The 20,300-nt window shown below is 37.3% G+C and overlaps 1 protein-coding gene across 8 annotated transcripts in view; it reads left to right on the top strand.

Moving 5' to 3' along the window:
• Ssh2 (slingshot protein phosphatase 2) overlaps nucleotides 1-20,300 on the top strand; it is a 272,549-nt gene that overhangs the window by 231,048 nt on the left and 21,201 nt on the right. For all 8 annotated transcript variants that reach the window (XR_012438703.1, XM_074046515.1, XM_074046516.1 and 5 more), the window contains 4 exons: nucleotides 1,048-1,141; nucleotides 1,268-1,396; nucleotides 9,129-9,175; nucleotides 13,564-13,710. Coding sequence is in view for 7 of the 8 variants with exons in the window: in XM_074046515.1 (XP_073902616.1) it covers nucleotides 1,048-1,141; nucleotides 1,268-1,396; nucleotides 9,129-9,175; nucleotides 13,564-13,710 (417 nt within the window). In the remaining variant the exon portion in view is untranslated. The remainder of the gene's footprint in view (nucleotides 1-1,047; nucleotides 1,142-1,267; nucleotides 1,397-9,128; nucleotides 9,176-13,563; nucleotides 13,711-20,300) is intronic.

Raw genomic sequence — 20,300 nt, 5'->3', positions numbered from 1 at the left:
GTGAGACCCCATCTCAACCAATAAGCTGGGCACTAGCCAGGCACAGAGGGCTCACACCTCTAATCCTAATTATTTGGGAAGCTGAAATCAGGAGGGTCATAGTTTGATGTCAGCCTAGACAAATAATTCGTGAGACCCCCATCTCCAAAACTGACTGGATATGTGGCTCAAATGTTAGAGCTCTTCTTTGGAAGTGTTAAGCCCTGAGTCCAAACCCCAGTCCCACCAAAAATAAAAAATAAAAATAAGCTCTGCATGGTGGTATACACCTGTCATCCCAGCTACAAAGGAGACATAAATAGGAAAATCACAGTCTAGGCCGGCCCAGGCAAAAACGGGAGACCCCTATTCAAAAAATAGCTAAAAGCAAAAAGGGATGGGGGGGGCATGGCTCAAGTAGTAGAACACCCACCTAGCAAGCATGAGGCCCTGAGTTCAGATATCAGTACCAGGTGCCAGTGGCTCACACCTGTAATCCTATGGACTCAGGAGTCAGAGATCCGATCAGGAGAATTGCAGTTCAGAGCCAATTAGGGCAAATAGTTTGCCAGACCCTATCTCAAAAAACCCACCACAAAATAAGGACTGGCAGAGTGGCTCAAGTGGTAGAGCACCTGCCTAGCAAGCATGAGGCCCTGAGTTCAAACCCCAGTAACACAAAAAAAAAAAAAAAAAACTTCAGATGTATTCTGAAAGTTGTCACTGTAAAGGAAAACATTTTGGATGGAAGTACCCTAGGTAGTTGATCCCTTCACCCTATTTTGGGAGAGAATTTGCCTTATTGAAGGAGACAGGACCACTCTTCCCTCTTCATTTTCTAGAACCACAACAATAACCTCTTCAAGTAACAATTACTACATGTATACATTCTGAAAATAAACTTTTTTAAAATACAATTTCTATTATATTTTTTATTTGCCATACCTCTGCAATATAAAATTGAAGATAATACAGGCAACGCTTGCCAGTTTGGAAATAATCAAATGTTACATTCATTTACTTAGTAAGTTTTCTGCTTAAGAAAAATCACCACTTCTCTTTTCTCAGACCAACTGAACGTGAGCGAACAGAAAGGCTAATTAAAACCAAATTAAGGGAGATTATGATGCAGAAGGATTTGGAGAACATCACTTCCAAAGAGGTAAAGACCTTGACTTCTCATTGTTCCAAGGCTAGGAGTGGGAACACTTGGGCTAGAAATGGTACGTGGTTGAAAGTATAGAGGGACTTCACAGAGATTAGAACAATATGCCATCTTTTTTTTCAGATTCGAACAGAGTTGGAAATGCAGATGGTATGCAATTTGCGGGAATTCAAGGAATTTATAGATAATGAGATGATAGTGATCCTTGGTCAGATGGATAGTCCTACACAGATATTTGAGCATGTGTTCCTGGTAAGTTTTAGAGCCAGTTTACGTGTTATGTTGACACTACTCTGTATGGATTTGGGAGTTGGAGATAATTGTTAAATTTTATTATATTTAAATAGGATGTAATTTACATTAAAAACAAAGGTAATAAGTACTCAAACCCCATTACTTGCTAATCATTTTACTACATTTTAATATTATTTGTGTTCTTAAGGTTAGTTACACATATTGTATGGTAGAAATGTTATATAATGATGTACTATTGCTCATCTCTTCCCAATTCCTCATTCAGTAACAGCAAGCTGGTATATTAAAATTGACTATGATGGGAATATTTATACCAAGGAAATTAGCAAATTTTTCTTTCCCCTTGGTTACTAAATATTTCACTTGCTTTCTATAATCTTCAAAGTCAAAAATATCAGTCTGTTGCAGTTTCATGCAGTGTATCTAAATAGGATGATTTTTAAAATCCTCCTTTCAAGTCTGTCAAATGTGTCTAAGGTGTGATATATATTTGAGTAAGTAAGAACTACTTATAACTGAGAGGCTATTGGTTTGTTTTTTATGGTGTTGAGGATTGAACACAAGGCCTTGCACATGCTAAGCACATGTTCTACCACTGAGCTACATCCCTAGGCCTAGACTTTTGTCTTTGCTTTTCTTTTTTCTTTTTTAAGCCTAGACTTCTAAAACATGTAAAATCTTGTAACTACATTTTAAGTCTCTCAAATACTTTGAATGATTACAAAGAAGTCAGTGACTAAAACTTGTTGTTCATGGTTCTCAAACATTCAGTAACCTATAATTAGCCCAAGGACACTTCCCTGACAGATGGATTAGGAAAATCTCTAATATCCTAAGGTCCGATTCCATTCTAAAATGTTAAAGAGTCCTACTTTTCATCTGTGCATGGTAGTGGAAACAAAGTTAATACAAGGATAATTAAAGCCAATGAAGAATGTTAAAACCTCATTTTTGTTTCCACTTCCCACACATTTTGACCAAAAATGTTAACAAGGAACTAAATCGGTTTGAAATTCACTTCCTTTCTCCAGTGAGGACATTTGTGAACTGTGAAATGATTAGAAGCTGAGAAACAAGAGAAAAGAGAAATAAATGCACAAGAACTGACTAAACTGGATCACCTTACCCTGAACACTCAGGAGTTTATTTCACCAGCCAATCAGGCTTTATGCCATTGAAAGCTTGTGCCCTGAGTTAATCTGTTGACATTCTAGAGTATGTGTGTCTCTACAGTGATTCATTAGTGGATCATAGCTATGAAATTACTCATGAAAAGCTGTGAGCTAGCAGGGGAACTTCTTTTCCAGTACTTTAGTTTGGCCAATGTGTGTTGCCATTTCTGGATATAGATTATATTGGCCTTTCCATGGATAAAGCACCTAGCTTTGTTGTCTTTTATGTGTACTTCCATGAAGTCTCAAAGATATCCTGCTCTTACATTGTTAGAATCTTTGTGTTATCTATTAAAGTCTCTTATATGTGACTTAGGAGCCACTCATTCAAATAGGCCCTGTCATAAAACCTGGCTACGTTTTATTAAGGGCAAATATCTATAGTAAAAAAGAACTCATACTAGAAAATGACCAAAGTTGCAAACTTGGAACCATTTACCATGGAGTGTGGGTTTTTTTTTTTTCTTCAGTGCTGGGAATCAAACCCAGAGCCTTGCACATGCTAGGCCAGAGCTCTACCACTGAGCTACATCCTCAGGCTTAAGCTTGGATTTTAGCACCTAAAAGGATGTGGAGTTTGCCTTGCAAAGCCAAGGCTTGGGTATGATCCTCAGCAAAAAGAGTCTGTAATCCGTAGCTACTTGGGATGTGGAGATCAGAAGGCTCATGCTTCAAGACCAGCCTGAACAAAAAATTTAGTGATATCCCCATTTCAACCAATGAAAGCTAGGCATTGTGGCATACATCTGCCATCCCAGGAAGTGTAAACAGAAGTATTGTAGTCCAGACAGGCCCAAGTATAAAGTGACACCCTCTCTCAAAAATAACCAAAGTAAAAAGGGTTGGGGACATGGCTTAAGTGATAGAGCACCTGCCTTGCAAATGTGAGGGCATGAGTTCAGATTCCACTACCACCAAGAAATAAAAGATGAGTATCAAATACAGCCAGTTTCTGACTAGTTGGCCTACTTTATTGGACATACTTCCTTATGTCTCTGCTTCCATATGCCCTCCTTACCCCGTTCTCAAATGGTGTATTTTAGGGTATAATAGTACTATTAGCAGAAAGAATAATTTATTTCCCCCTGAATTATATTTCCCTAATCAACTGCAAATGCATTTGAGTATTTGTATCAGTAGATTTATCTTATGATATCCTGATTCTTTTTTCTTGAGTTTTTTTTATTATTATAAAAATAATTTGGACTGGGGATGTGGCTCAAGTGGTGGAGTGTTTGCCTACCAAACATAAGGCTCTGGTTCAAAAACCCCAGTACTTGGGGGTGGGGTATTGCTGGGCACTGGTGGCTCACACCTGTAATCTTAGCTACTTGAGAGGCTGAGATCGGGAGAATCATGATTGGAGGCAGCCCAGGCAAATAGTTTGAGACCCATCTCCAAAATAACCTGAGCAAAATGGACTGGAGGTATGGCTCAGGTAAAGTACCTGCTTTGCAAGTGTGAATTCCCTGAATTCAAACTACGGTCCCACCAAAAAAAACAAAGAAGAAAAAGAACAAAAATAATTTATGTTCATTAATAGAAATTTTTTAAATTTTAGAAGATAATGAATCATATTTAATCATCACCAAAACAGGTAATCATTATTACCTGTTGTTATTGCCTTCCAATCATTTATTTTACTTATTTGTTTGTTTATTCATTTATTTATTTATACATACTTATGGTACATGGACTTTATTATTTTTTTCGAGTAGTTTTATTAGGTTTACAGCAAAATTAAGACAGATGAAAAAAAATTAGGCAGATGATAGAGAGATTTTCCATGTATCTTTTGCCCCCACACATGCACGTATAGCTGTGGCATACGTGTAACAGAGAGGTACGTTTTCTACACTTTTGAACTTACGCTCAGCACATCATTATCAACCAAAGTCAGTCATTTACATTAAGGTTCACTCTTGGTGTTTGTACATTGTATGAGTTTGAACAAATTTACATGTATTCACCATTAGAGTATCATACAGAGCTTTCACTTTTTAAGTACATATATGTGTACATATTTTTGAACAAAGGAAAAAAATCTCCTTGACTTCACATATAATTCTGTTTTCTAGAGAGTAGACATTTTCTTTCCATAGTGAATATAGTTCTTATTTGAGAAAAAAAATTTCTAAACAGGAGAATCCTGAACTCCTATCCAACAAAATGAGTGCATGAACAGGGTGCCTACACATTTTATTATATTTGTTCTTTAGTGGCTTCCTCTCTTTGTTTGTACTACCATATCCTATCCAAACCTTTTTGTCTTCTCCAGTCAGTCTGTACACTGCTGTCTTTCCCAGCAGTTGACATGGAAAAAGAGCAGCAAGTGGTGGTGTTAATTTTCTGCAAAGTCATCTCATCTTGTGCATAGTTGCCATGCCTGGAGCTCAGCCAGATTGTGTGAAGGGAGGTAACAGGATTTCTTCCTCTCTTTGGAAGAATGCTCAGCTCTGCAGTGTACAGTGATCTGTTTATTTGGAAAGGTATCCAGCTGGTATGAGAGGGAGTGTATAGAAGATCATTTAAAGAAAATCTACAAAGAGAAGGATTGGTGGGAAACCAGGGTGTTACTAGAAAATAAAGTTTCTTCCATGCCCTTACAAGTATATACAAGTATACTGCTTCTCTGAGCCGGAAACCTTTGCCCAACCAAACTTCAATATCAACAGCTTTCCTGGAGGCTTTCCGATTTGGCTGAGAAAAAGCTAGATGTGAACAGAGGCCCTTTGCAGAAAAAGAAGACAACTTTTGCATTAGACACACAAAGAGTAGTTTTGCTCATGAATTTAAGAAGTAGCAGAATTTTTACTGCTAATTATCTTTTTTCAAGATTTGATACTACAAATCCTTTTAAAAGAGTGTTTCCTTTTCCAAAATTTAGCCTCAAGCTGGTTACAGAGCTGTATAGGTGCAAAGAAATGGAGAGTGTGAGAATAGAAATGAGACAGTAATCAAGTGGGTTATTTGTTATAGTATTCATGATTTTTGTCCCTGTAGATGTATGGCATAAGCTTCTCTTAGAAGGAAAAGTTAATAGAAAGCTATGCCTGGTTACCACAGTAATGTGACTTACAACATTGAGGCTATCACTGTTGTATGATAAAGACATGGACGTGGATACCAGTCCTTGGAGATGATGACAAGTTGTACTTATCCAAGAACCCCCAGTACAATCCTTATTTGTACCCTTATTTTGACTGGAAGAGTTGAACCGCAGCAAGGCTATTTGCTAAGGATAACATTTGAAAAGAAATCAATTTCTTGGGTCTTTGGGCCAGTGTACAGTATTGGGGAAAACCAGAGTGAAAGATGAAAATGAACTTTAAAATATGTAAGTCTTAATATTTCATTTTATGCCTCAATAAGATTAGACTGTTTTGCATAATTATATACAATATAGTAGAAACCCCTATAGAATTATGTCATTGTAAACCTGAAATGCCTAGGATTAAAAACAAACAAACAAAAAAGCCCAAGGGGGCTAATAGGAAAGTCATTACACCAAGTTGACTCTAGTTCAGATTGAATCTGAAGCACCTCTAACCACAGCCCAAGTCACTTTTTATGGGCTTCACTGAATCAGTACTTTGCCTCTGGATAGGGGTCACTTTAGACTGTCAGATTGAATTCTCCCTGGACAGGTAGACTAAAAAGTATAGACGTTTCCCATGATATAAGGGTTATTTCTAACTTGACAAAGTTCTGCAGAAGATTAAGATTTATAAATTAACAAGTGAAGTGGTCACATTTCCCTGGCTCCAACTTAACTATTCAACCCTTGTTGTTTGATGTCTGTCTCAAAGTCCTTTGGTGTTGGAACTAGTTTTCTAAGGTTAAGCACAGAGCCCTCAGAACCTTCCAGAATTTTTTAAAACAAGTCAGCCAAGTCCTCATCTTTTTTACTTACCTTTTCTTAAACAGGACTTCAGCACATTGTCCTTGATAGATCCTAGTTCAACAGTCAGATAACAGGTCACTTGTAATATGATGTTAGTGTTTATATAACTCTTGGCAGTTTTCAAGGTGCTTTATTGTTTATTTCATCACTGATTGAACAATCATTTGTTGATCCTCTTCCTTGTGCTAGGCCTTACAGTAGGAATTTATATGGTCTGCTCTAATTCCAGAAGGAGAAGAGTGGTGAATTATATCAGAGAGGTGCTCAGTATACTACTGAAATAAGGACATAGAGGTGACCTTTGATTAGATAGAGGAGATTATTAGTAACATTAGCCAGAGTTTGTTATTGGTTGTGGAGTTGATATAAATGCCAAATCTATCTTATAAGTAAGAGCAAATGAGTTATTGAGAACTAGGGTTCTTGAAGTGGATTAGGGAGATACAAATGATGGGCAGAGGTCAAGAAGGTGAGAAAGAACCTGTGGTGTTGAATGTGAATTGGAGGTACCAATATAAATTCAATATTTTTTAGAAATATTTCCCAGCTTTGTTTACAGAAAACTTTTATAAGCATACCTAATTAATACCCATATCTTTTTTTTTTCCAGTACTGGGGTTTGAACTCAGGCCTACACCTTGAGCCACTCAACCAGCCCTTTTTTGTAAAGGGTTTTTTTTTTGTTTGTTTGTTTGTTATTTTGGGTTTGTTTTGTGTGTGTGTGTGTGTGTTTTGAGATAGGGTCTCAGGAACTATTTGCCTGGCTGGCTTCAAACTGAGATCCTCTTGATCTCTGCCTCCAGAGTAAGTAGGATTACAGGCGTGAGCCACCCACACCCAGATTTAATACCCATATCTTAATTACAAAATAGCATTCTTCACTAAAGGAAGCCAGGATTCTTTGAGAAAATGATGATACCACTCTCAAAGTCAGTCTAGAATAACTTTTTATGCTAAATTACAAGGAAGTACTTGAAGACTAGTTATATCTGAAGAAACTATCTTGATGAAATTTCTACTGGCCTGAAAATTCAGGACAATTTGAGCACCAAAATAATTAATGATGGGAATGGGTTATAATATACTAATTACAAAAAGAATTCTAGAGTCCAGTCCATAGTGACACTCACAAAAAAAAAAAAAAAAAGAAAAAAAAGAAAAGAAACAGGTGGAAGGAATGGTTAGATGAAGCTCTTTTAGAGACAAATGCCCGCTAACACGCACAGGGGTCAACATTTTGTAACCTCTAATAAATTATTTAGGCAACATCAATTGATACTCAGACCAAAGAGTAAAAGTTACTGCAAAATAGTATATTCAAAGATAACTAATACTCATAGATTACTAATTGATTGTAAAGAAACCTTTACAGTCCAGAAATGTGGCAGGTGCAAAGAGATCAAAATCACTGTGACAAGTAATGGGACAAACTGATCTTATGTACTTTGCAGTTTGATGCAATAGGAAGTATACAATGTAATAATCTTGCCAAAACTGTTTGACCTGAATCTAACATTAGGAAATAATCTGACAAATCCAGATTATAGGTAGTTCTCCAAGACCTGGAATCTACAAAAATGTCAGTATCATGAAATACCAAAAAAAAGGCAGGGGCAAGAGTAGGTATGGACTGTTCTATGTTAGAGGAGAAAGAGAATAGAGTCAAGGCAACCACATGCCTTGACTGAGTGACTATAAAGGAAATATTGGGTACAATTATGGAAATTCAATTATAGATAGTATGTGTTAGATTATTTCTTGGGTGTGATAATAGTATTATGTAAGAAAACATTCTTAGATGATACATGTTCAAGTATTGTGTCATAATCTTCAAGTTGCTTTCAAACAGCTGGGGGGAGTATGATTATACATTGAAAGAAAAGGAATGTGGAAAAATATTAACAATTAATGTGTCTTCAGATAATCTGTTTGCCATTTATCCCTGTCTTGAAATTTTACATGTCATGTTTCCCTCCTTTATTTGACAGAAGCTGCTGTTTCACTCTCTTTGGTCACACACACATTCTGTCCCCCAGTTCCTTAGATACAATATAATACACTAGAAAATGTAGGTGTTGGAATCCCATCTGGCTTTAATTCATAATAATGCTGCTTTGTTCTTTCAATGAATGTTTATTGAGCCCCTGCTAGTTAGCAGACACTATGCAAGATATACAAATTTCTAAAGGGAATAAAAGAACTGGTTTCTGCCATTGAAGAGCTTATAGATGAGATGATTAAAAAGAAGTATGTAAATAAATAAATACAAATTGTGATACCTGCTGCTGAGAAAAAAAATTAAAAATCATTACTACGAGTAAGCATAGCATAAGACATCTTAGAGTGAATGATGATCAAAAAACTTATGATCTGTGATCTTGAGCAAAAATGACTTGAATTTTATGAGGATCAGTTTTCTTATCTGTAAAACAATGAAGATGGAAGTAACTTTATTTACTTTATCATTCATGAAAACTAAGTGTGGTAACTATAAAGGGCCTGGCACTTAGAAGGTACTGAGTAGATGTCATTGGCCCTGTTTTTTAGAAGCTCTGCTTCTTTCCCCATAATATGCTTTTTCAAGTATTGTATTTGGTTAATATGCTAATACTCCCTATCTTTTTTTCTTTTTTTTTTTTTTTTGGCTCCATAGGGCTCTGAATGGAATGCCTCCAACTTAGAGGATCTACAGAACCGAGGGTAAGCACACAGAGCAATTGCTGACACAGAGCATGTGACAGAAGTCCCTGTTTAATCTTTGTTTTCCCATGAAAGAGGTATCAATGAGTACTTCAATCTTTAGAATTGCTGCCAATTGATTCTAGTCAGGTATAATTAAATGAAAATTAAAACAACTCTTCTCCCAACTTTTTCATCTTCCCACCTCCCAAGAAAGATCAGCTGTTTTAATAGAAGGCCTTTTAAAAACAAATGTGCATATCTTTGGTGCGCTTTAAAATCAAGCATAGGGCTGGCGGAGTGACTCAATTGGGAGAGCACCTGTGTAGCAAGTGTGAGCTCCTGAGTTCACACTCCAGTAGCACCAAAAAAAAAAAAAAGAATACATAGAAGTGCATATCTGGGGTTCACAGAACTGTCCCGTCAACATTTCTTGAGTGTTGTCTGTGGATCAAGCACAGTGCTAGGTGCTAGCGAGCCACAGACTTAAGTTCTTGTCCTTTTATCCTTTTCCTTTTTGAGCCATTTGAAGACTAAGTAGGTTATGAATACAAAATGGGCAAGCTTCTGAAACTGAACAAGAAAACATATCTTATATTAAGAAAATTGCCTTGGTGCAGTGGCTCATGTCTGTGATCACAGCTACCCAGGAGCAGAGATCAGGCAGACCACAGTTTGAGACCAGTTGGGCAAAAAAGTTTGAGACCCCATCTCAAACAATAAGCTGAGTGTAGTGGCATGCACCTGTCATCCCAGCTACTTGAGAGGGCATAGGTAGAAAGATCATATTCTGAGGCTGGTTCCAAGCAAAACTGCAAGACCATACCTAGAAAATAACTAAAGCAAAAAAGGACAACTGGGGGAGTTGCTCAAGTGCTAGAGCATCTGCCTAGCAAGCTCAAGGCCCTGAGTTTGAACCCCAATGCCACAAAAAAAAAAAGGAAAGAAAGTTGTCCCTAAGCAGCATGGCTGTTAAGTTTGATTGTAGCAATTGACACTGTAATGAACATTTATTAAGCAAAAAGTTGTCATTTTTTCCTTTTTACTACTTAATTAATGTCTGTTAAATTTCTCATTGAACTTCACTTGAGGTTATCAGATCATTCCATTGAGAAGAAAAAATTGAGCTGGAGATGTGGTTCAGTGGCAGAGTACTTGCCTAGCGTGTGCAGGGCCATGGCTGGATTAGATTCCTAATCCTTCAGAGGGAGGGAGGGAGAGAGAGAAATAGAGGAAGAAAAGGAGAAGGAAAGGGGAGAGGGGGTGAGAGAGAGAATATGAATGAGTCATGTCTGAGATTTGCCATGCTAACTTCATTATGGACAGAAATAAGACAACCTGGGACCCAAAGATTGTGATGACTGCCTATTTGTTTTCTCTGCAACAAGGCAGCCTCTGGTTATCTTTACCATTGTTATATACATACTGCTTTCCCCCCCTTTTGCCTCTCCCAGAATGGTTTTTTATAATTGTTGAAATGAACTTAGAACTGAACTTATTCAAAGAATTCCAGAGAGAAGGGCTGGTGGAATGGCTGAAATGGTAGAGCACCTGCCTAGCAAGCTTGAGGCCCTGAGTTCAAACCACAGTTTCACCAAAAAAAAAAATCCAGAGAGGAAAACTGGTTGCTTAGCTTAAGATTTGAAGACAGTAGAAACTGGAAATTTTAAATTAGTAAGGATTGACTCTAAAGTCAGAGACTGTGTCTTGGTGTTAGGAATTTATATCTACCTAGCTCAGAGTTTTATGCCAAGATGGTATTCAGTAAATGTAAATGGATGGTAGGGAAACTTACATATATGTAATAACTATGATTTGTCTAATGACAGATAAAGAGAGAAAATCAATTAGCAAACTGCTCTGGAAATTCAAAACTTGGCTTCTAATCTTGTGTTTCCCTTTTGCCCTGTTTGCCTGGAAGGGTAAGGCTCAATATATTGTTTACTGCTTAGAATCCTTAAGGGTAAGGATCCCTAATTCACCCTTAATAACAACATTAAATCTGTTTTATATACAGTGGTCAGCTTAAGATTTCTTTGGGGATTGGGCAGAGTTTTTGACAGCTTCAGAAGTTGTCAAGCTTTAAAACTTCCATCATTCTGGGAAACCTAGTTATGTTTAATATGAAATCTGAGATTTGGTGGTGTAGCAGTGCTTGCCAAATTCATTATAATCACATCATACATGCATATACTCTGACTTTAGAACATAAAACCCATTATCATATACTTCATTAAAAAAAGAGCATCTATATAAATATGTTTATATATAAGTTTAAGGTCAGCCTGGGCCTTGTCTCAAACCCCTCCACCACCAAAAAAATAGAATGGCTGGTTGCACATACATCTACCTTGTTTCTTAAATTCAGTGGTTCTTAAACTTAGTATATGAAGAATTATAGTTCATGGGCTTATACACAAAACCTTGTGCATGATTTACAAAATCATGCACCTTGTGGATGATTTACAAAATTTTCAAGCATAATTTTGACAATAAGGCCATTTCTACCCAGTCTCTTGACTTTAGAATCTCACTGCAAGTGCTGCTCCATATAGAGTCACTTACTGCTGATATGGCGAAGAAATTCAAGGAGTACCAGTACCAATTGGCAGTGGCTGCTTACAGTTCTATAATGAAAAGGATTGGGAAGACCTGTCCTGCTTCTAGAGGGACAGTGCTGTAATTCATTACTGAACTATGGGATTAGAGGTGGGAGGTTGTTCGTTTTTATATTAAATAAAATAAATGTGCTTGCCTTTTTTCTAAAAGTTATTGAAATGGAACTCACATACCATATAATTCACTCACTTAAGATGTTCAGTTCAGTTGGTTTTAGTAAATGTTACAGTTGTGCAAATATTTCCACAATCAATTCAGAACATTTTTTCAGCCCAAAAAGAAAGCATGTTCCCATTAGTGGTCACTTCCATTTCTTTTATTCTCCCCAATCTCTTCAAACCAAAAATGTCCATTAGCTGACAAATAGCTACTTTTTGACTATCACAAATAATGCTGGTGTGACCATTTATATGCATGTTGTGGGGTGGACTTAGGTTTTCTTTTCTTTCAGGCTTACACTTAGGAAAGAAATTGTTGGGTCATGTGGTAACTGTGTTTAACCTTTTGAGAACTTGCTATTTTCCACAGCATTTGCACCATTTTACATTTCTAACATGTACTTGCTTTTTAAATTACAAAAATCCTTTCAATTAGTGAGCTTTGATATTAATTTAAAACGGATTCAGAATTCATGTCCCAGGAAAAAAATTGGCCATTCAGGGTTTTTTTGTGGGGGGCGGGGGGCAGCAATACTGCTGTTTGAGCTCAGAGCCTTCTGTTTGCTAGGCAGGCATTCTACCTCTTGAGCCACACCTCCAGCCCGTTTTGCTCTAGTTATTTTTAAGGTAGGGTCTCACTTTTTGCCCAGCTGGTCTGGACTGCTATCCTCCTATTTATGCTTCCCACCATAGCTGGGATGACAGGCATGTACCTGGTAACCCAGCTTTTTCTGCCAAGATGGGGTCTCTGGAGCTTTTTTGCCCTGGCTAACTAAGATCTTCCCAATCTCTACCTCCAGAGTAGCTAGGATTACAGGCACGAGCTACCAGCACCCAGCTAGCCTCTTAATCTTGATCTCAGAGTTGGTGAGCTCTGATTCTCTCTTCTCTAGTCTCATCATTGACTTCAGAAATTGAGTTTATGAAGAATCCCACATTACTTTGTAAGAAGGAAGCTGCTTCTGCAGAGAGAAGCAAGTGAACTATGTTTTATGTTACAGTAAACTTTAGTGATGTCTAAGTCTACATAGCATTGAAAAAAGATAACCTTTAATAAGTTAAACCAAAAAATTTATTGAGGTGCTGCATTTAGATATATTAGAAGAAATGTTTGATAGAGAAACCCTTTTCTGCAAGCATCTCATTATGGAAAACCCCTCAGACACTCTCGGCTATAGTAGCCAGAAATGCAGCCAGAGTTGAAGGAGTTTCAAGTCCAGCTTTCCCCTGACCCATTTAGCCCTGGCCTCATTTGCCTTTCATGTGGTTTGCAGAGAATATAACAGAGCAAATCCTAACCATTTAGCATTTAGAAAAATAGAAAGAAAAATTTCCTTTGTTTTCTTTTTTTCGTTGGGGTACACATAAATAGTCTAGTTTTATACAAGTAACTTCTAAAGAAAAATTATATTGTTGGTAATTTTAGTGACAGAGAAATCACTAGGTTATGGGTCTCAGATTGAGTCTTTGGAGAAAACAAGAGTCCTGTTTTCAAAAGTCTATCAAAGACAAGATTATATAACTATACATAAACTAAAAATGGAATTTGTATGTTGGATATAGCAGATACAGTGTTGGGATTGTATTCATCCTGAATAGCAGAACACATATTCTCCCTTGATTTCCTCACAGGGTGCGGTATATCTTGAATGTTACTCGAGAGATAGATAACTTCTTCCCAGGAGTCTTTGAGTATCATAACATCCGGGTATATGACGAAGAGGCAACAGATCTCCTGGCTTACTGGAATGACACTTACAAATTCATCTCTAAAGCTAAGTGAGTAGTCCCACACATACTTTTTTTTTTTTTTTTTGTGGTACTGGGTATTGAACTCAGGGCCTCATGCAAGCAAGGCAAACACTAAACCACTGAGCTATATCCTCAGCCCCCACACATACATTCTGATCCCTGTTCCTTGTATAGCACACAGGACTGGACTGAAGACTGTAGATAACTTACTGTTGGTACTCAGAAAAAAGGATATAAAGGAAAAAGGAGACTGAGATTTTATAATCATAGACAAAAGACTAGCGACTAGTGACCTAATGCTTTTTCTTTAAGTAAATGAAACCCGCAGAGGAAAGTGGCCTCAGTTTGACCTCATATTTTCATTGAGCACAAAATGAAAGAAAATAGAATTATGCAACTAAAGAAATAGAAATGAGAGATAGAAGAAATTCTGAATAAAATTCTTCAGTTGCTCATGCAGGTATTTATAAGTTACATAGCAGAAGTTATTCTGGATAGGTAGAATACTGATGTTCCTCTCTGAAGATAAGGGGCAAAGCTTGTTAAACTTTGGAAATCTTTTCTCGTTTCTTTCTTTTTTTCTTTTTTTTTAATGATACTCTAAATGGTGAACCTGTTGTCCATGTCCCCAGTCATGTAAGACTAAATTCAAACCATCCCTGGCAGATGAGAAATGCTTCTGTTTTTGATGTCTTACTCCAGGAATTATTCCACCCTTCTCTTAAGGGTCTTCCTGATCATCTTCTTGGTTACCCTGAATCCTTATAATCCAGCTTTGAGATTATTCCCTTTCACCTTTAGCCAATACCAAGAAGGTATCATACATATGTGTGTGTGTGTGTGTGTGTGTATACATATATACAACACTATATAAATACATAAATGTATATGTATACATACACATTCATTTATATAGTGTTTTACATATTTTATATATATTTACATTTACTTATTTTAAATTTTTTTTTTTATTATTTTTTGGTACTGGAGATTGAACCCAGGGCCTCACCCTTGCCAGAGTGCTCTACCTCTTGAGCTATGCTCCCAGCCCAAGTGTTTATATTCTTGAAGCCCATTAATAAATTATTCCTGGTAATAATACCAGCATGCCATGCTTACTTTGTGCTAGTTACTTTATACGTATTCTCTCATGTAATAGTTTCTAAAAGCCAGAGAGGCAGATGCTATTGTCATCCTGTACAAACGAGCACAGACCACGGAGATGGGATTCAGAGCAGTTAAATAACAAGTGGGAGCTACAGGACTTGAACTAGATCATATCTATATCAAAGTCCGTAAGTATACAAGAAGAGTCTGGTTCCATAAAGAAAAAGTTCTCAAAAGACTAGGCAAGTTGTCAGTCTCAGCAAACAAGGTTCAAGGCAAGGCCCCAGTTGCATTGACATGCTGATTCCAGATAGGATCAGGGAGACACCCAAGGTATAAATGGAGGCACTCTTTCTGGGGCTCCTTCAAGTATGCTGCACCCTGGGTGCCACCTGTGTCTAACCTTAATGTGGACAATCCTATAGAGGTGGTACTGAAACTGAAGTGTGGAATTGGGTTAGGTGAGAGCTAACTTAGATCCTTTATATATGAATTAGAAGCTCTCCATTAAAAAAAGCTCATTTGAAAATAGGCCCAAGAGATGTTTTCATGGGAATGAACTTCATAATTGTATTTTACTTAGAATGGTCCAAGTTTGTGCATCTTCTGTGCCTACAGCATAGACCTAAAATCTGATACTTTAAAGTTGTCTGAGCTCGATGATTGAGCATGTGTCTATAAACTTTCTTCTGAGTCACTGTGTACTGGTTCCCTAACTGAAGTTTAACTGAAAACCCTATGATGTCATAAATAAGACAAATATTTCATAGTCATTTAGAATAATCTAAGCACAGAGAAACACACCACACCAAACTTAAGACACCAAAATCTTGCACCTGATTGACAAGTGGGAGGCTAATCTTCCTTTGCTCTGAAAATGTTTGAGTTATTCTAGACCATTCCCTGCATTCCTGTACCTTACCTGCTTACTCATTTTGGCAAGTAACCTCAGGCCCCCTTGTACTGATACTTAACTCTTTTATGTGTCTCTGTCTCCAAAAACAGGATTATAGGCTTCTGGAAGATAATTTGTCTACCATGATATAGTGAGTGTGTGAATAAATATGGATTTCCCCTTATGCTAATATGTACGGGTTTTTTTGTGGTGCTGGGGTTTGAACTCAGGGCTTTGTACTTGCAAAACAACACTCTACCACTTGAGCCATAGCTCTAGTCCATTTTGTTCTGGTTGTTGTTTTTATTATTATTGTTGTTGTGCTGGCGGTACATTGTGACATTTACAGAAGTTCTTACAATATATCATAGTTGAATTTACCCACTGCATCAATCTCCTTTATTCTCCCTCCCTCCAAATTGGTTCATCTCCTCTATTTTTCTCCCTTCTATCATAGTCCCCTTCTTATGATGATTTCAACAGGTTTAAAAATTCTATATTCATTCTTGTATAGGAAGTACATCAATCATAGGTGACCTCCCCTTAGCATGACCTGTTTTTCGTAATATTGCTTATATTTGTATTAGGTAGATATTCTACATATGAGAGAAAACATACGACCTTTGGCCTTCTGAACCTGGCTAATTTCACTTATGATGTTCTCCAGTTCCATCCATTTACCTGTAGAATTTCATTCTATTCCATTGTATATAAATGCCTCATTTTCTTAATTCATTCATCAGTATTGGGGCATCTTGACTGTTTCCATAGCTTGGCTATTGTGAATAATGCTGCAGTGAACATGGGTATGCAGGTGCCTTTATTGTAACCTGACTTATATTTCTTCAGGTATATCCCTAGGGATGGTATTGCTGAATTATATGGCAGTTCTATTTTTAGTTTTTTGAGGAGCTTTAATAGTGGTTATACTAGTTTATATTCCCACCAACATTTGTTGTTTTTTGTGTTCTTTTTTTTCTTTTTCTTTTCTTTCTTTTTGGCAGCACTGGGGTTTGAACTCAGAGCCTCATGCTTGCTAGGCAGGTGTTCTACCACTTGAGCCACTCTGCCAGCCCTCTCTGTTTGTGTTCTTGATAATAGAACACAAACAAGAGTGAAGTACAATCTTAACATGGTTTTGATTTGCATTTCCTTTATGGCCAGGGATATTAATCATTTCTTCATGTGTTTTTTGGCATTTGGACTTCTTCCTTTGAAAAAATTCTATTCAGTTTATTTGCCCATTTCTTTATTGGATCATTGATTTTTTGGGGAGTTTTTTTTTTAGATATTAGAACTCACTAGAAATCATTCCCACTTTCTCTCCCTAGTAAGTCCACACCCAAACATGTGAGACAAGTGAGAACCTATTTTGTTTTTGAAGACTTGCAAAGAAAGGTCTACTCAACAGAGAAAAGAACTGTTTTTAGCTTTCAGATAAACCATGTGTTTAACCATGTGCATGTTCTAAATAGTACTGATGTTTATTAAAATGCTATTTTTTTAATTTACTTTCTTTTTTATTTTATTATTCATATGTGCATACAAGGCTTGGGTCATTTCTCCCCCCTGCTCCCACCCCCTCCCTTACCACCCACTCCGCCCCCTCCCTCTTCCCCCTACCCCCTCAATACCCAGCAGAAACTATTTTGCCCTTATTTCTAATTTTGTTGTAGACAGAGTATAAGCCATAATAGGAAGGAACAAGGGTTTTTGCTAGTTGAGATAAGGATAGCTATACAGGGAGTTGACTCACATTAATTTCCTGTGCGTGTGTGTTACCTACTAGGTTAATTCTTTTTAATCTACCCTTTTCTCTAGTTCCTGGTCCCCTTTTCCTATTGGCCTCAGTTGCTTTTAAGGTATCTGCTTTAGTTTCTCTGCATTAAGGGCAACAAATGCTAGCTAATTTTTTAGGTGTCTTACCTATCCTCACCCCTCCCTTGTGTGCTCTCGCTTTTATCATGTGCTCAAAGTCCAATCCCATTGTTGTGTTTGCCCTTGATCTAGTGTCCACATATGAGGGAGAACATACAATTTTTGGTCTTTTGGGCCAGGCTAACCTCACTCAGAATGATGTTCTCCAATTCCATCCATTTACCAGTGAATGATAGCATTTCGTTCTTCTTCATGGCTGCATAAAATTCCATTGTGTATAGATACCACATTTTCTTAATCCATTCATCAGTGGTGGGGCATCTTGGCTGTTTCCATAACTTGGCTATTGTGAATAGTGCCGCAATAAACATGGATGTGCAGGTGCCTCTGGAGTAACCTGTGTCACAGTCTTTTGGGTATATCCCCAAGAGTGGTATTGCTGGATCAAATGGTAGATCATGTCTAGCTTTTTAAGTAGCCTCCAAATTTTTTTCCAGAGTGGTTGTACTAGTTTACACTCCCACCAACAGTGTAAGAGGGTTCCTTTTTCCCTGCATCCTTGCCAACACCTGTTGTGTTGCTAATGATGGCTATTCTAACAGGGGTGAGGTGGAATCTTAGTGTAGTTTTAATTTGCATTTCCTTTATTGCTAGAGATGGTGAGCATTTTTTCATGTGTTTTTTGGCCATTTGAATTTCTTCTTTTGAGAAAGTTCTGTTTAGTTCACTTGCCCATTTCTTTATTGGTTCATTAGTTTTGGGAGAATTTAGTTTTTTAAGTTCCCTATATATTCTGGTTATCAGTCCTTTGTCTGATGTGTAGCTGGCAAATATTTTCTCCCATTCTGTGGGTGTTCTCTTCAGTTTAGAGACCATTTCTTTTGATGAGCAGAAGCTTTTTAGCTTTATGAGGTCCCATTTATCTATGCTATCTCTTAGTTGCTGTGCTGCTGGGGTTTCGTTGAGAAAGTTCTTACCTATACCTACTAACTCCAGAGTATTTCCTACTGTTTCCTGTATCAACTTTAGAGTTTGGGGTCTGATATTAAGATCCTTGATCCATTTTGAGTTAATCTTGGTATAGGGTGATATACATGGATCTAGTTTCAGTTTTTTGCAGACTGCTAACCAGTTTTCCCAGCAGTTTTTGTTGAAGAGGCTGCTTTTTCTCCATCGTATATTTTTAGCGCCTTTGTCAAAGACAAGTTGGTTATAGTTGTGTGGCTTCATATCCGGGTCCTCTATTCTGTTCCACTGGTCTTCATGTCTGTTTTTGTGCCAGTACCATGCTGTTTTTATTGTTATTACTTTGTAATATAGTTTGAAGCCAGGTATTGTGATACCTCCTGCATTGTTCTTTTGACTGAGTATTGCCTTGGCTATTCGTGGCCTCTTGTATTTCCATATAAATTTCATGGTAGATTTTTCAATCTCTTTAATGAATGTCATTGGAATTTTGATGGGAATTGCATTAAAAATGTAGATTACTTTTGGGAGTATCGACATTTTTACTATGTTGATTCTACCAATCCATGAGCATGGGAGATCTCTCCACTTTCTATAGTCTTCCTCAATCTCTTTCTTCAGAAGTGTATAGTTTTCCTTGTAGGGGTCTTTCACATCTTTTGTTAGGTTTACACCTAGGTATTTGATTTTTTTTTTAGGCTATTGTAAATGGAAGTGTTTTCATACATTCTTTTTCAGTTTGCTCATTGTTAGTGTATAGAAATGCTAATGATTTTTCTATGTTGATTTTATATCCTGCTACCTTGCTATAGCTATTGATGATGTCTAGAAGCTTCTGAGTAGAGTTTTTTGGGTCTTTAAGGTATAGGATCATGTCATCTGCAAATAGGGATATTTTGACAGTTTCTTTTACCTATTTGTATTCCTTTTACTCCTTCTTCTTGCCTAATTGCTCTGGCTAGGAATTCCAGTACTATGTTGAATAGGAGTGGAGAGGGAGTTTTGTTTTTTAAGCTCCCTATATAACTCTGGTTATTTTGGAGATGAGATGTTGAGAAATATGTGCCTGAGCTGGTCTCGAACCTCAATTTTCCCAATCTCAGCCTCCCAAATAGCTAGGATTTTACAAGCGAGAACCACCAGCACCCAGCTAGTATGTACATATTTTGATATATTGTAGTAGCTACTTTAAAGGATTCTAGAACTCATGTACACTAGCAATAAGAGTTCTTTTTTTCCCCCAGATTTTAAAATGCTCCTGATTAAGCAGCTGGCAGATCTGATCCAGCAGATCCATTTAAGCAAATATTTGAAGGCTTACTATGTGCCAGACACTGTGTTTTTAGTAGAATTAGTATTAACTGAATAATGTTTATATCCAAGATAATTAGCTCTGGCATGATAAGAATTAAGTAGGTTTTTGTTGTTGTTGTTGTTTTTAGTGTAGCTTTGTGGTAATGCTATTTTCCTTTCTACACGTTAAAAAATAATAGCCAGGCACTAGCGGCTCACCTGTAATCCTAGCTACTTGGGAGGCTGAGATTGGGAGGACTGAGGTTCAAGGTCAGCCTGGGCAAATAGTTTATGAGACCCCCTTCTCCAAAATAACCAGAGCAGAATGGACTGGAAGTGTGGCTCAAGCAGGAAAGAGCCTGCTTTGCAAGCATGAAGCCCTGAGTTCAAATCCGTATCCTACCAAAAATAATGATAATAAACAATAGGATCTGGGGTGTAGCTCAGTAGTAGAGCATGTGCTTAGCATGTGCAGGCC

This window comes from Castor canadensis, chromosome 11 (genome assembly GCF_047511655.1).
Source record: "Castor canadensis chromosome 11, mCasCan1.hap1v2, whole genome shotgun sequence".
In the NCBI taxonomy this organism is placed as follows: domain Eukaryota; kingdom Metazoa; phylum Chordata; class Mammalia; order Rodentia; family Castoridae; genus Castor; species Castor canadensis.
This window is presented reverse-complemented; position numbering and strand designations above follow the sequence as displayed.